Source organism: Urocampus carinirostris, chromosome 3 (assembly GCF_059441175.1).
Source record: "Urocampus carinirostris isolate Australia breed hairy pipefish chromosome 3, RoL_Ucar_1.0, whole genome shotgun sequence".
Classification (NCBI taxonomy): domain Eukaryota; kingdom Metazoa; phylum Chordata; class Actinopteri; order Syngnathiformes; family Syngnathidae; genus Urocampus; species Urocampus carinirostris.
The window spans coordinates 26,494,364-26,510,623 of NC_142351.1; the positions used below are offsets into that span (position 1 = coordinate 26,494,364).

A 16,260-nucleotide genomic window follows, 5' to 3' on the forward strand; every position below is an offset into this window, starting at 1 on the left:
GAATTAGGAAATTTGATACCAATTGTTAATCGAATATTAGTGGTGCGTGTTATACTCGAGTGCGTGTTATACACGAATAAATACGGTAATTGGTGGAATCAGGCAGAAAGCTTCTCGTAAATAATCACTTGTAAAGACAAATAAAAATAGAAAATACACCCACATAGTGAAATGAATTAGTAATTAGAAATGTTCTCATCCTAACTAGATTAATTTGATATGGTGTTATTAGGTACCACAATGTAAAAAATAATCTCTTAATTTCTAGTGACAGAAGAAGTGACATTTATAATTGAAATGTTTTAAACCAAATGTTCCAATGAAACAATTATTGTTAAAATAAGAGCATTGATTGTTGGGACCGAAATTTTCACGTTTGACAAACCTTCCTTGATAGGATGAAAAATTCCCTCTTTGGGACAAGTTTTCTTTCTTAACAAAAAGACATCTAATCATTATCTACAACGTCCCCTTTGGAGCTACGTAGTTGATGGTGAGGGTAAAAAGTAAAGATGATGGAATCTTTCAAAAGAATGGAGAAGACAAAGTTCAAATGGCATTCGTCAGAGTGAGATGGGAGAGGTAGAGGGTGAAAGAGAGGAAGGAGGAGCGTGGAGGGTAAGGGCAATGCCTAAGGGACTGCTGAGGAGTCAGTGATAATTAGCTCAATTAGTGACAAAGGCAGTGTAATAAATACCGACTTAGTGTCTGGGTCCCTGCTGGCCTCTCCATGCACAGGCTGCGATGTGGCCCTGGCCTGATGGACAATTCATTAAACTGACAAAATACCCCGCCGTCCAGGCGTGACGCAGCAAGTTAGCACCCTACAGGCCTGGCTCATTGTTCTAATTGTCTGGGCTGGAGTCACTTTGTGGCCGCCTCCTACTTCACCCACCCCAGCCTTCAGAAAACCAATGGAGTCAATGCCCCTACCTTACTGTGTGAGTAGGTGATCGGCAGGTTTAGGGAAAAAAAGTGAGAGTTCGTAGGGGTGGGAAAGGGAGCGGGATTAGCGAAAGGAGGTTGCCCGGGTGTGCTGGGAGCAGCTCCGATCGGAATGTAGGAGAGATGAGTCCAGAAGCTTGGATGCGGGACAAAGCGAGAGTTAATAAGGGAAGATTGAAGGGGCTGGCGACAATGGGCTGCCACCCGAGTCGAGATGAAATTGCTTCCGAGGATTATTGGAAAGGGGTGTGAGGGTCGTCGGCTTTTATTTTGTGCGTGTGAGTGCGTGTTTGGTTGAGCATTTGTGTGTTTGTGTTGCAGTGGAATCACTGGATTGATGGCTGCCCCTTTGGTTGGGGAGCGGGGGACCAGTGGAGGCCAACCGGCTGTTCCCACAGTCTGTTCTCAACAGCCACCTTTGACACACGGGCCTGCCAGGCGGCAAGCAGGCAGTCGTGGAGTGAAGGCTGGCGCCCAAAACAACAAAACTCTCGATTGGGCGACCAAAGGGAAAGTGTGGGCCGGGCATCAGCACGGGAATTGGCTTAAACAAGTGAAGAAATGGGCCTGGAATCTGTTGCTTTTGGTTGGAATAATATCGATAAAATTGTTGGATGGTTATTCCCAATCCACTAATTTATGACAGTTTTATACCTAATGGTGTTTATGACTCATTCTTGAGCAGTTGTATCACAGCTGATGATAAATCACAACAGCGTCACATTAGAATTCCTCACTGTGTCACAGGTGTATGTTTTCCCTGTCGGGTGGGATGGCCTCCAATTGAAAGGGGGTACAAATTGCAAGAATGCAGAATTTGGTTTGAGTTGCTTCGCCAAACTGCATCATTTTGTTCACAGCTCAGCATCTGATTCATCAGACGGCTGGATGAAAGAATGCTAAGACAGAAGAATGAGATGGATAGATGGTAAATAAATAGTATACATGTTTACTGGCCCCTCAACCTACGAGCTACACGAGATTGGAGAAATTTTAGACATGAGATATCGTTTTAGCAAATATCTTGCACAAAATACAAGAGAAAAACCAAAAGTTATGAGATTTTTAAGACAATACCATTCAAGACCACTCGACACCAGATTCAGGTAGTCCCAGTTAGCGCTTGGTTATCCGACAAACAGAGCTCATCTCGGGCGCCTGTGTTTATTTTTTATTTTATTTTATTATTTTTTTTATATAAACCGTCGGGGGTGGCGGAACGGGACATGATGGATGGATGATATTGAAGTCCGCACCAAGCTGCTGCCACCCGGCCAGCAGACACTGCACGCAGAACTGAAACCCAGCCTCCATGTATGTGATACCCATCCTGTTCTTTTGCGAGGGGTTCAGCTTCAAAGTCATTTTATCATCGTACAGTTTAGCTTATCACTTTATTTCTATATCCAATTTCTCTTTCAATGTGTTTTAGTTATCAGGAAGATGTGTTCTATTTCGTCCCTACCGACCGCTAGGGTCGGTGCTTCAAGAACTCAATGTTAAATTCGCGCATGCGTAGTTAACATTCAGTGCTTAAAGCACCGCCCCTGGCGGTTGTATAGGACTCATTGAACAGTAGTTACATTCATAACTTTCTCTTTATACCTAGAGGGTTAACTTAGATGCTTTTGGGAGGCCAGGAACAGATGAATAGTTTTTAGTTATTTCATATCTAGAAAATTCGCTCGAGATACGGGAAATCCTAGATACGAGGATGATCAGGGAACGAATACATCTCATATGTAGAGGTTTCACTGTTTTATGCAACAGTTTAATTCCATAATGCTAGGCGTGGCAGTATCTATGTGCTTGAGTGTGGCTACATGCAAGTGGCAGCTGCAAAGCAGACCGAGTGCAGTAAAATGGTCCCCTAGCAACTGACCTTTTGGGCAGATGGCATTTCCCGAGTCAAAGCCACGCAGTATCACAATGGCCGCAGACTTTTAACATCTCCATAACCTCATCATCCGGCAACCTGCCACAAGTGACCACACAGGAGAGAGAGCATTGCCACTCAGGCGGCATTGCGCTACCACAACCACACACGCTGCGCACCCGGCAATTTGGCTTTGTCTTTCCCCTTATTAGGTCAAGCAGGAGGGGCAAAGAGCACCAATGGAGTGATGTAGCTTACTCCACTGCTATTGATATCTGCAAACCTCAAGAAACTGTCAATCCGCAGTTTTTCCATTGTGAGGTCTGTGCATTGTGAATCAGATACTGAATGTGGATAGAGCGCTCAAGCGTGGAGAAAATTTGATAAGTTTGAGACAAGTGCACAGTAAAGGTAAGAGGGGACTGACAGCATCCACTTGAGTGTGTCCTGTCTGCAGATGTAATCTATATCATCGGCCTTGCAGCTAGCTTGTGTTGTTGACAAGGAAAGGACTCAAACATGCTTTTCTTTTCTAACTGACACACAAGACCTAGCCATGCTCTCTAAACTGCTCACCAGCTCAAGGAAGCATCCCATTTGGGGATTTTAATTAGAATCCTTGTTTTACAGGAACAGTGGGCAAAGGCTTAGAATCAACACAGCAGCGCTTATCAAACCTACTTTGGGCGTTTACCTCCTGAAAAAAAAGCCTCCTCGCAAAAAGCTTAACCGCGAACTTCACATGGGTCTGATTAAAATCTGTTATTTGAGTCAGGGGCGGCCCCAGAATGTTGGATGGATGTCATTGAGGACCAAGCATTGATGGATGAACCCGACAGACAAGATTTACTTAAAGGAACTGTACGGAATTTTAAACCTTTTTTACACACTGCCGCCATCTCCTGGCTTGTTTCATCATTGCTGCCTCAGTGAGCTCTTTCATGATGCGCGTACAAGTATGTCCATTTCTTAGACATGCTTGAGTAAAAGCATATTTTTCATATTTCCTGGGGTTTGGGTTGGCATTTGGACTCATATTGAAGTAGACCTTTTATTACATTCACTGTTCATACTACCGTAACAAATAAAAAACTAAATAAATGTGGGGATGAGCATGACGTCACTCTCTGGCACTCACCAATCCCCTTTCCTCCTACCTAATGTGTTACGCTCCGAACAGCTTTGCTAAATGTAAGATAAAAGGAGATGGGTGCAGTGGAAAATGACGCATAAGGTCTCTTTGAATTCAGTTGGGCATTGTTAACACATACCTAAAAGAGAACATTTTCAACCTTTCAACTTTTTGAGGACACCTTAAAGTTTAAGGTTTAAACCATGCACCCTTCCTTCAACGTGCCCGATGGGCCAGCGCTGTTAAAACCCAAGCTATGACAATTCTTGTTGGGCAAACACTCCATCACTCAAATAACAAACTGGAACTATCAACTCTTGAAAAAAAAACACAGTGTCTTGCGATGACACAATTGACTCGCCACATCGCGATATTGATTAGATTTCAATTAATCGTGCAGCCCTACCCTGAACTAGTTTCCAGCTAGCGGCATGGCACAGAGACAGACAACCATTTACAAGTTCACTCATACCCAGGGACAATCTAGAGTCACTAATCAACTTTCCATACATGTTTTTGGAATGTGGGAGGAAAACAGAGTGACAGGAGTGCCCACAAAGGCACAGGGAGAACAGGAAAATTCTGCACGTAGATGCCAATAGCTGGAATTGAACCCTGGACATCTGAACCGTGGGGCTGAGGCGCTAAAAGTAGATCTGCATGCAAATATTTTGCCAGAAAATATTCATCATTTTGTAGAATAAGAGTTTTGTAAAATGATCTTAATATTTCTCGCTTTTCCAATTTAGTATTTTGGTCCATCATATAGAAATATTTTTAGAGGTAAATGAATCATGTTACTGTACTTCATTTTATGTATATATTTCAAATGAATTTTTATAGTTGTATCATTTCCCTTTGTGACACTTTAAAAACAAACAAATATATAAATAAATATCGACAAATTACTTCCTGTATAAATTTCCGACATACTTGTCCAGCCGAAAACAATCATGAATATATTGAGGTAGCATTTGCCAATGTCTTTACAGAAATTACACCGTTAAATTAGAAATATAATTTTTCTTAAACCTAGTTGAAAATAACTCGGTGGATCGAGCCATGTCAATGGGCACCTTGCCCGGACGATGGACAGGATTAAATAATTTTAAATCAAAATGATCTTCATTTGCATGGCAATTTTATTACAAATAAATGCAACTCAAAGTGCTGTATGAAAACATGCACTGTGCAAGAAAACACACACGTGCGCACACCATCGTTGCATTATTGTTGTGATACACTGTTTTCATTGCACTACTATCACATGCATTTTTTAATCTTATTTTTTTTCTTTCAAGTCTATATCTGATCACCTTGCAAACAATGTTCACTGCGTTGTCATCAACGACGATAAATACAATTCTAACTCTTAATTCTATATGAACAAATTAGGGCACAGAAAACCGAATGACGTTATCAGACGTTCGACCCGTTCTGATCCGCAATTGTAACAGACAAAACTTGAAAAACAGCGCTCTCTCCTGATAGAATTTCTAAATGCAATCTTTTAACAAGTTGATAAACAGCTCAATAGATCAGCTTGGTTGGTCGGTTGATTGGATCCCTTAACCACAAGTTGCACCATTTCCTGTGGTGTGTCTTGGGCAAGTACAGCCTGGTGGCACCCATACCTCTCCAAGCCAACATGTTACCACCCTACCGAGCCAAAAACACGGCAATTTGCTTGAATTAACATAAACTTGAGTGCTCCTGAGTGAACTTGATTGAAATTACTTTCATCAAAAGTCTTCTTTATTATCCTTATTTGTTATTATAATAAACATCTTTTTTTGTGGTAAATGATGTCGTTACCTAAGACTTTCAAATCAACACCTAGTAAAACACAGGGTTGGGTAGGGTTACTTTAACTTGATTACTTTCAATTACTTTTGGATTACTCCAATCCCAAATATGCTAATAAAAGACAAAAGAAACTAAATATGAATAAAATGATGACTCACAACACGTGGTAAGCTTTCTCTCCCGGCTTTGATCACCGGCAAAACTAACATAAAATGCGAAAGAAACAAAATGAAAATGAATCCAAACAGCTTGCCAACATCATTTTTGCCGTTCCATGTATTGTGTTACTCTCCAAGCCTGCACAAAATTGAGTCATTTTATTCACATTTAGTTTCTTTTGTCTTTTATTAGCATATTTGGTATTGAGGGGGTGTTTTTAAGGGTTATTGATCTATCTTCGTTATTCATTATCCATTATCCGTTATCGGTCAGTTCATAATACGCTACAAAGCCTAGGAGCCGGGACACTTACTCTCAGCCAAAAGGCCAAGCTAAGGTCCTAGCCCTAAAGCCTTGCTGCGATCATTGCGAATGCACCGTTCCCGGAGGTACTGCAATACCGGGCCGATGCGTGGAGTGGACAGAGCAAGCTCATATTCCATCTCCAAAATGCAAAAATCAAAGGACAGTAATCCAGTTAAAGTAACCCTACCCAACCCTGGCAAAACAACGTCATAATTTTATTCCCTCAACAAAATACTTCAAAAGCACAGTGACGACGAAAAGAGACAAAGAAAGCAAAATTATTTTCATCCTTAATGATTCCAAACCAATGACGTCACATTAGTGACAAAACGTAATTATAATTATGTACATATATTACCAAAATGACTTTGTAAACACGTCAGGAGACTATAAGACGTCAACACACCCCAATTCTTTGCGAGTAGCTGGGACCCAAGATTTTTTATATGTTTTTTTGTCACGCTCGCTGTATAATAAAACTACACATTTAACTAGCATCTGCATTCTAAACGTAAGCAATTGTTCGAATAGGAATCCAATATACATTGCCGACTAAGAGGTTGAAGTTTAGGAGAAGAATATACAAGACCAAAAGAGTCGATTGCAGAACGGTGATTGACAGGCAGGTGAAACCAGTTAATACAATCTAATAATGTATTTGAGATTAAAGACCACTAAGAAAATATACAGCCAAATTAAGAGTAAATTGTGGGGAATGATTTAATCATTTTTTTGATTCCCCTCCTTTTTAATTTCCTTTAAAACATTCATATCAGTTGTGGTGGTATATTGTAGTGGGTTTTACATAATTCACCCACGGAACCATTGTTTAGTTAGCGAGTTCCTAGGGGGACTCTTAATTCGGCCGTCTCGAGCCACTCTCGTGTTTGTTTTGTTATTGCGAGTTTAAATGTCATTAAAGCAGCTTTTGTTGGCACCTTTGTTTGACACTTCGCCTACGACTCCCGTCTCTGCTCGCTACAATATTTCTATTAGTTACATTGCCTTCATATGTTTCATTTGCAATAAATTATTTATTTTTTTTCTAAAAAAACAAGAAGTTTTTGGAATAACTAATTGAAATACGAGTATAATTTATTTTAAACAAGTGTATTTTTGTCCTCCTAACCCATTAAACTGGTGAATTCTCAAGTGTACATGCTGAAAAGCCATTGTGATCTCTACTTAAAGGGACATTGTGTATTATTTAGCGCCTCCTGGTGGTAAAAAAAGGAATTCATCGTTTAAAAAAGCAATATTTGTTTAGATAATAAGCAAAAATACATGGAGCATCTCACCCCCCGACTAAAAATAACTGAAATGGTTGCATTGTTGCAGTGTATCATCATTACTCACCACTTTCTCCGCCCTTCTTCGTTAATGAATCATGATGACCATCGGAAACAATTGTACTTTAACATTGACTTACGCCGCTGTTAAATTTTCATGGTACCATGTCTGTTCTTTTAATGTTTTCATATGGTTTCTTAAGGCTCTTGGGTTTTATGGATATTTATTTCAAATATTTATTCTGTGTATTTTATTTTAATTATTGGATGAATTGATGCTCCAAACAAAGTTTTGTCGGTCTTTTTGTGGTAATGCCAATCAATATTCTGATTGTGAGTCAACGAGCATTTTATATACTTGCAGGTCAATAAATTTGTATTTATTTTACGTAATATGGGGCTCACCTGGTGGGACCTAATTTTGCTGCTACGGGTAATCAAAAATCTTGCTAAAGGATGGGTAAAATAAAGAGAAAATGGAGTACTCTCGCTTTGAGCCTCTGCAGTTCGTATTTTTCTTTGTGTCATGTAGCATTTGTTTTCGGTTGCACTACACAAATCAGTAACATTTTGTAGTCAAACACGACACGGTGTAGCTTTAATGCCTTGAAACAATTTTAGTTATTGTTTGAACAGTTTCCAAGAGTGAGGTTGACATGGGTACAGATGTGCATGTAAATTTGGTTGCCGATTTATTGATGTATTGGAATGTCCCTTTTTCTGAATTTTTTAACCAAGTTTCCATTTTTTTGTGCTCATCTCTTTGATGTTTGTTTTGGTTGTCTTTGGGTATGTGGGAATTGTTTCGATTTAAAATTCTAATCTTCACACATGATTGTTGTTCCAGCTGCCATGCAAGTCTGGAAGTTTTGTTTCTTGCTACCTTTTGCCCTCAGTTTGGCACAGAAAAAGGATGAAAAACACAAGGGTGAGTCCGAGTCAGGAAATAAACCCCTCTAGTTGTTTTTGCTACAGGATAACTTGCTGAATTATAAAGCACACTTTTGAGATCCTGATAAACTAGTTCCATTATCCTTTAGTAAGTTCACAGGATGAACATGTCGGCTTCCATCAGCTGGAGCGCCTAGTGAAGCTACTTCTGCCTTCTGAGTGCAAAGACCTTGTGAAAGCCTTCTCTGAGTCTGAAAGCAAAATCATAGAGCGAGTTCAGAAGCAGAAAGGGAAGAGGAAGAGGGACATCAATACTCTTACAGGTCAGTACTCTTTTACTTTGACCATTTATGCACATATTTTACATAAATTGTTTGTTTTCCATTATCCATTATCAGTCCTGCGACCCTATTGAGGATAAGCGGTGCAGATAATGAATGGATGGATGGATATTTGGTTTCCTTTGTTTTAATTTACTTTTACATTAAATAAAAACCGAACCTCCATGTGGCATTATTCAAAATGGATGGGGATGCTCGTTGCTAGTATGAAGTGTAAAGAGACACTCTTGCTCTAGCTTGGTAAGCGTCACAACTTTAGGTGACACTGAACCCCTAAAGACCCCATTAAGCAGGTTGCTGTTGCCGCTATCGGTGTGTCAGCGTGTGTGTGAATGGGTAAATGTGAAGCACATTGTAAAGCGCTTTGGGTGGTCTTCAGTGACTTAAAAAGCTCTATACAAATGCAGACCATTTACCATTGACGAATGTTGTAGCTATCCAATTACTTCCATGAACAAAACACAATTTTTTTTATTTTTCATTTTTACTATCCAAAAAGCGGGTAAGTGCCTTGAAGACCTGCAGAAGTGGCTCAAGGATAACAATCCAAAGACCTTCTACGACGCACTCACTCGGTCCTTGCGCCGTGTCAATAGACCAGACATTGCCACAGGTATGTTTATTTGTAAATTCATTAAAATGAAAGATTATACAGTTACACAAATATATGTTTGTTTTTATGCTTTAGACTGCAGCAATTTGTTGTAGAGTTTATAGTAGGGCTGCATGATCAAGCAAAATCGAATTGATTGATGTCGCGATGTAGGCCGATTGTGTAATCATAAGACACTGCTTTTTTTTCAGGGATTGTTCATAAAGACCATAAGTGGGGTCCTGCTCAATGGACAGTGCAAAGACTCCAGTTAGAATTATAATTGAAAAAAGCATAGTGACCATTGTTTGCAATAAGATTAGACATGTCATTCCAGGACCGGTATCGAACCGCATAGGAAGAAAGAAACGCTGCCTTATTTTTTGCTTATGCCATATTGATTGTGAATAGTATCTTTTTTTCTCAACCCCAAAAATCTCAAAAGTTTGGGTACGTGTTATACCGAGGTTTCACAGTGGAAAAAGCCCCTGGCAAAAAGTATGGAATCACCAGTCTTTGGCAGCCCTCACTGAGACATTTTATTCTGTAGAAAAAGCTCAGGTCACAAACGTGAAACAATAGTGAGGTCATTCCAAAGTGCAACATTTAGGCATTCAGAAACATGGAAATAACTTAAGAAAAAACATTGCAATGGTGAGTAAATGATACGTTTATAGAGTAAGCGCAGGGAAATAAATATGGGATCATTCCATTTTGAGGAAAAAATGTTGAATTATGAAAAACAGACAAAGAAATATATCACTAGTATTTAGTTGCACCACGTTTGGCTTTTATGAAAGCTTGCAGTCTCTGACACACAGTATTATTCAACAATCTGGTGCCAACTCTCTTTGATTGCAGTTGCCCGATCATCTTTGCAGGTCAGAGCCTTGCTAAGGACATTTTCTTTTCAATTTCCACCACAGGTTTTCAGGGTTAAGATCTGGACTATTTGCAGGCCGTGACATTGACTGGATGCGTTTTTCTACAAGGAATGCTTCCACAGTTTTTGCTCGACGTTCATAAGTAACCTTTTGTTAGAACTTTTTTTAAATACTGTATATGCAGAAAAAAGGTCGAACACCTCTTCTATTTGTTGTACCAGAGTGCTGCGTTTGCCAGTTTATCCGTGCCAGTGTTCTCTGAGATTTGTTTGGATCCCTCAGCCTCAGTGCTACATATTATTGCTGTCATCTAAAAAATACATACCTCCATTTTTCAATTTAATATTTATATTGTCAACATTCCATAAATGCAAATACTGGAGACGTGTTTTTCACATGACAGTAACGACATGTTACGAATCTCTGTGTAATCGCATTTAAAAGACAAACGGATTCTATGATAATTTTGCGTGATCACTCCCCCAACGGGGTCGACCTCTCTCTCTCTCTTGAATCTTGCAACCTGCATACACACGGTGTGATGCAATTTGGGCATTTTATTTTTATTTTTCCTCAGAGATGGAAAGGAACTTTAACCGGGATAAACTTTTGAACCTGAAACGGTATGCGGAGGGCTATCATGACTTCATCAAGTCCATAACACCCGACAAGAGTGACCAGGACATAGAAGTGGACGTGGACCAGGACGTTGATGTGGATGTAGACGTAGACGAAGACAAAAGGAAGAAAAGAGGTGAGACTTTACAATAATTGCATTAATCCATTGTAATTCCTGTGATTTAACCTAACACATTTTGGGGATCCTGATTGAGAACTGATTCCAGTCAAATAAGATTAAAAAAAAAAGAAAAAGTCAAGTCAGATTTATTTGTCAAGTCAAGTTTATTTGTATAGCCCTTTATCACAAGGAGTCTCAAAGGGCTGCACAGACCACAGATTTTTGCAAATGTTGCATTATTACACCATCGCCTGATCTAAAACCTACATGAGGGCAAGAAAAACTCAAAACCTCAACATGAGAAAAATGAAGAAACCTTGAGAAGGGACCGCACATGAGGTAATCCCCCTTCCAGGATGACCAAGCTGCAAAGTGAGAATAAAAGAGAGAAAGTGGACAAAAGAGAATTATAGCCCTTAATCACAAAGCAAACATTAAATGTAAAGGTTTTCAAAAAGATTCCTGACCAATCAGAGTAGTACAGAATAAGACTGGGCATTATCCATTCATCCATTATCTGCAACACTTATCATCAATAGGGTCGCGGGTGCGCTGGAGCCCCTCCCAGCTATCTCCGGGCAGTGGGCAGGAGACACCCTATACTGGTGGCCAGCCAGTCGCAAGGCAGGGCTGGGCATTAATTGGAAGTATTTGTTGTATTAGCTATGAGTGTTACATTTGCGTTAAGACCTGAAATAAGTAACTGTTGTCCAAACATTTTGCACAGGATTTGTTTTTAATCAGTACAAGCTTCTTTGAATAGACATGTGTTAAATGGGGGTTATTGTTTAACATCAGTTAAAATTGTAATGGTAAAATTGATAAAATCTAGAATTTATTTTTACCTGTATAACCCAGCCCTAGTTATGCTCTAAATTGGATGCATAAAGGCTCTACAACAATTTTGGTTTCCTAAACGATCGAAGTTTAGAGTCGTGGTATGTGTATCGCAATAATTATGCAACAGGGGGCATATAAAACATTCTGAAAATGTTAGTCAAATTGAATTGTCTAAACAGTACATCATATTTTAATTAAGTTTTTGCTGGGTGGGACACTTGTGTCAGTTGTGTAGAAAAAATTGAATTTGAAGAATTATGTCTATCTGTGGTATATATTTTTTTGTTTTTATCAGGGTGAGAGTTTGGTCTTCCATATGTTGGCTCAGTGTAACATGAAATATGTATTCATACAGGGTTGCATTGATTGAACTAAAACCTAATGAAGAAGAAGAACGATTAAAGCAAGCACAGTAAATGGTAAATGCTCTGCATTTATATAGTAGAAAGTAGAATCAAGAGGCTGGTGGTAATCCCCTAAATCAGTCGTTTTCAAAGAGGGGTGTGGGTGCATCCGTGTTATATGTTTAAGTATCCTTGGGCAAGACGCTGAATCCCTAATGCCCCCAATGAGCAGGTAGGCGCCTTGCATGGCCGCTATTGGTGTGTGAGTGTGTGTGAATGGGTAAGTGTGAATCACATTGTAAAGCGCTTTGGGAAGTCTTCATTGACTTGAAAAGCGCTATATAAATGCAGACCATATACCATTTACCATTTGACCACAGGGAACTTTTTTCTTCCAACTTTCCACAGAATTAAGTGCAATAGCACCTCCACTACTCTAGAGAGCAGTAGCGCCTTCATTGGCAGCGTTTTGTTTACATTTAAGCTCCACACTGTGCATCAATTGCATCTATTTATCTTTTTTAAAATTGTGGGGGGTTTTTACATGCAAAATTGTTTTCCTCCTCCCTTCACTGTGTGCCAGATCCAATTTTAAATATTTTTTGGTTTGAACAAATTTATTGACACTAAAACAGAAAACAATCATGACAATCTCAACAGCAATTAAGCACATTCACAATATTATATTCCAATATTACGTTTTTAACAGCAAACACAAAGTGAGGTTTGAACAAACCTTCTCGAAAATCAAACATATTCACAATTTCATTATATAACATCTTTGTTAGTGTCAATAGATCCGTCCAGGCCAAAGTCGATTGTCCTCGGTCTGAACAAATCCACCGACACCAACAGCAGCAAAACACAGCCATCAAGCATATTCACAATTTTTTTATATTTGACAATATGACGTGACGATATGACGTTTTAACATTTTTTCCTGACATTTTCAACATCAATTAAACAATTTCAGAGTTATTTTCTTTTAACAGTAGTTAACCAGCGTGTAAAAGGCAATACTATTGTGCAAGGGCATATACTACATGAATGTTTCCTAAATAAGTTGTTAAACTAAAAAGGCTGCTTTTCACAAATTTTGGGCATTGTGTTAGGGAGTTGTTCCATACAGGAGCGTTTTTGTGTGGTTCACAAAGTCTATGAACTAACATGTATGCAAAACTGTATGTCATCATGTAGTTATGTTAGGTTATGTAAATCTGGTCTAAAATGTAGGCACTATTTGCATCTGTATACGTCATAGAACCTCTCCGGAAAATCCATTTGGGTTATGAAATTGACAGGGGTGAGGCAGGAGGAGGTAGGAGTGAGATTAAAGATGCCCGGTCTGGTTAAATAATAAATGGTACTGATCATATCTACTGTGTGAGCAGAAAAATGTAATTTACCTGCTGAATGAATGTAGCATATGTAGCAATGTAGCATGAGATGCTAAATTAGATTTCGTGGCCTTGGTCAGGTAGAACTTTACAGTTCATTGTAGGAGGACTTGTGCCCGAGAATGGATTGATTTAATTCTTACCCACGTCTTTTTCAAATTTCCTCTTAAAATAACCTGTATTTCTATTTAACCTATAGTTATATATGTGTGTGATTATGCGTTAGCATCAGATCTGACTTTGGATGACTTCGAACTTATTGTGGAGCAGCCCCTGGTACCTCCACACTCCAAGCGCCCTTTGGATGTGGCTCTTCCACTTCTGTACGGCATCTTGGTGGGCTTTGCGGGAACCTTTCTGGCCGCTGTCTCCATTTTCTACGCTGCGTTGCTGATTTCTCGCCTGAACCAGCGGGGACATCAGAAGAGATTTGAGGACTCCCCTTCTTATGAGCTGATGATTGAAAACGAGTTAACACCATTTTTATGACAGGATAAAAATGTTATTGGTATGCACTAAAGCACAACAACAAATCAGATAAATCAGCACAAACAAGAACAGTGTCATTTTTGAAGCATTGTTTTTTTATCAATAGCTGCTTGTCCATGTTTTGGTGATGGTTGACAGATGACTTGGAAACAGACCGTGGCGAGCAAAGTGGTTCCGGTTTTCATGTGATGGTGATCCCTGTCTGGCATGGTAGAAAACTAATTATGCAACCATGCCAACTATATTCTGGCAAGCCTACATAGAGCTGCCAGGCTCTTTGAACTGGAAAAGGAAATAACTTGATGCCATAGACACTGGATTGTTAATTTCATATAAATACTGGACAGCAGGGCTTCTGCGTCATTAAACATACTAAACTACTAATTGCAGATTACCGTTAAGCAAAGCAGGCAATTGCTCAAGGCCACCTAATCAGTGTGGGCCTTAGGGGTCCAACAAATTTTCCGTAAACCTTATATCTAACTCCCTCTGGCACTCAGAGTTAATTTCAGGGATGTGATTTGACCAAAGTGAAATTATCTGAAAATTAGCGGGGGGGGGGGGGGGGGGGGGGCGGTGATTGCTAGCTGGGGGGGGGGGGGGAAACCAGGTAGGACCAGGGCAGTAAAAAGTACAATAAGTATAGGCCCTACAGTAAAGTGTTGGTGTAATGTACACATGAAAATCTATTATTGTAATTGTTAAATATTTATGGCCATTTTTATTACGTTATAATATTTTCGAAAAAAATGGGAAAACTGTCAAATAAATTTGAAAAGTTTACCACCTACCTCAAAATTCACGACTCTATCAGCAACTGGTACAGGTTGTTGGGGTGGATCACGTCTCTTTATTACCGCTTCCGATTGTGATGTCAATAAGGGATGGAGGCCGTAAAGTTTTGGAGTTTTCGTTTGGGCACCGAAACTTCCAGCGATGGAATAATTTGTCGTTCTTGACTGGAGTTCTTTCACGTGTTTTTTGCTCTTTGCGTGACTTTCAAGAGCTTTGAAACCTCTCCCACCATAGTCGATGGTATCATGACACCAAATGCAAAGTGCTTTCCCGGCACGATCGATCTTCCGAATAAAGTCATTGAACAAATTCGTCACAGTCTTCTTTCCAACATTCGTAGATAATTCCTTCTCCAACCAGTCCCATCGAAACTTGTTTTTTACAATCTTATCAATTTCTTTAGCTCGCGGAGCATCTTTGCGTTCGATCACGGACATCTTTCTTTAAACACCCGGCAAAAACGTGTGAGAAATGAACAATGGCACACTCCTATAACAAGCGCGTTTATTGGTCAACACGAGACTTCAACCAATCGCAAGTACGTTTCATTTCAGTTACGGAAACACTCAAATGGCATGCTGTCGAGACGAAATCGTTTTTTTTTACCAATTAAAACACCGGAAATTTTAAAATTTTATTTTTGGAGATAAAAAAAGCGGAATTCCGCGAATTAGCGGAAAAATCACATCCCTGTAATTTCCGCTCTCACTCTCATACAAACGCCGCCTGGTGAACTTTTGGACCGTCAATTCTCTGTTTTGCCTCACTGGTTCTCCGAACGTTTTGCTTGTTTAATAGGTAAGGTTTGGTTGCCGCCTGTGTTCTGGATACCATTGCCTCACTGCCTGCCTTTCTGTGTAAAAAACCCTGCAATAAATAAGGGAAATAGTTTGATCATACTAATACATGCTAATGCATTGTTCTTCTGGACCATCCCGAGATAGCACCTGACAGAATAAACTAGCCAGATGGAAGCAGCAGACACAGATGAGGTACATGGGCAAAGGCAGTAAACTATTGGAAGAGTAAAAAGCAGTTGCTATTTTGATCACCTATTAAGAACCCGCCCCATGAAAGGACAGCATTTTGCTTCTTACTTTATATTCTACAAACAAATTATCTTAAATTCTGGCCTAAAAAATATGCCTGATTGAAAGTTAGAATAAAGACATTCACGTCCACGTCTAACATTTTAAGAAATCAGAGAGGAAATGTCTAGTACAGAAAAGTATCACATTGTGCCATGATTAAGACACTTTGAGGACTGGGCCCAAAGCTGGCAATCAACTAGCCCAGTTGTCAATATTAATTACAGGAGCATTTACCGGTACATATATGCAGCAGTGCGACAAAAATACTCTCAAAAACAATTTGCTGTACTGACTAAAATTCAGAAGCCTGTGCAATCACAACATGTGACATGCTGAGGTATGCA

General features: G+C 39.6%; 1 protein-coding gene and 1 pseudogene across 4 annotated transcripts; one reads left to right on the forward strand and one right to left on the reverse strand.

Moving 5' to 3' along the window:
* Positions 1–6,285: 6,285 nt before the first annotated feature.
* Positions 6,286–6,400, reverse strand: LOC148369314 (U2 spliceosomal RNA; annotated as a pseudogene).
* A 194-nt stretch (positions 6,401–6,594) lies between these two features.
* On the forward strand, positions 6,595–14,107 carry tmdd1 (transmembrane and death domain 1). Of its 4 annotated transcripts, none has more exons than XM_088331273.1 (6): positions 6,595–6,668; positions 8,361–8,441; positions 8,554–8,727; positions 9,245–9,358; positions 10,799–10,975; positions 13,768–14,107. In XM_088331273.1, exons 2-6 carry the CDS (start codon positions 8,366–8,368, stop codon positions 14,028–14,030), a joined length of 804 nt encoding a protein of 267 aa, XP_088187399.1. In that variant the 5' UTR covers positions 6,595–6,668; positions 8,361–8,365; the 3' UTR covers positions 14,031–14,107. The 4 variants fall into 4 exon arrangements, with proteins under 4 accessions (XP_088187399.1, XP_088187397.1, XP_088187396.1 ...); XM_088331271.1 differs by having other exon boundaries at positions 6,613–6,850; XM_088331270.1 differs by having other exon boundaries at positions 6,613–6,846.
* The last annotated feature ends 2,153 nt before the right edge of the window (positions 14,108–16,260 follow it).

Coding starts and splice junctions, on each gene's coding strand:
- tmdd1 (XM_088331273.1), top strand. CDS start 8,366: ATGCAAGTCTGGAAGTTTTGTTTCTTGCTACCTTTTGCCCTCAGTTTG. Junction 8,728..9,244: donor GGACATCAATACTCTTACAG/GTCAGTACTCTT, acceptor CTATCCAAAAAG/CGGGTAAGTGCCTTGAAGAC. Junction 10,976..13,767: donor AGACAAAAGGAAGAAAAGAG/GTGAGACTTTAC, acceptor ATTATGCGTTAG/CATCAGATCTGACTTTGGAT.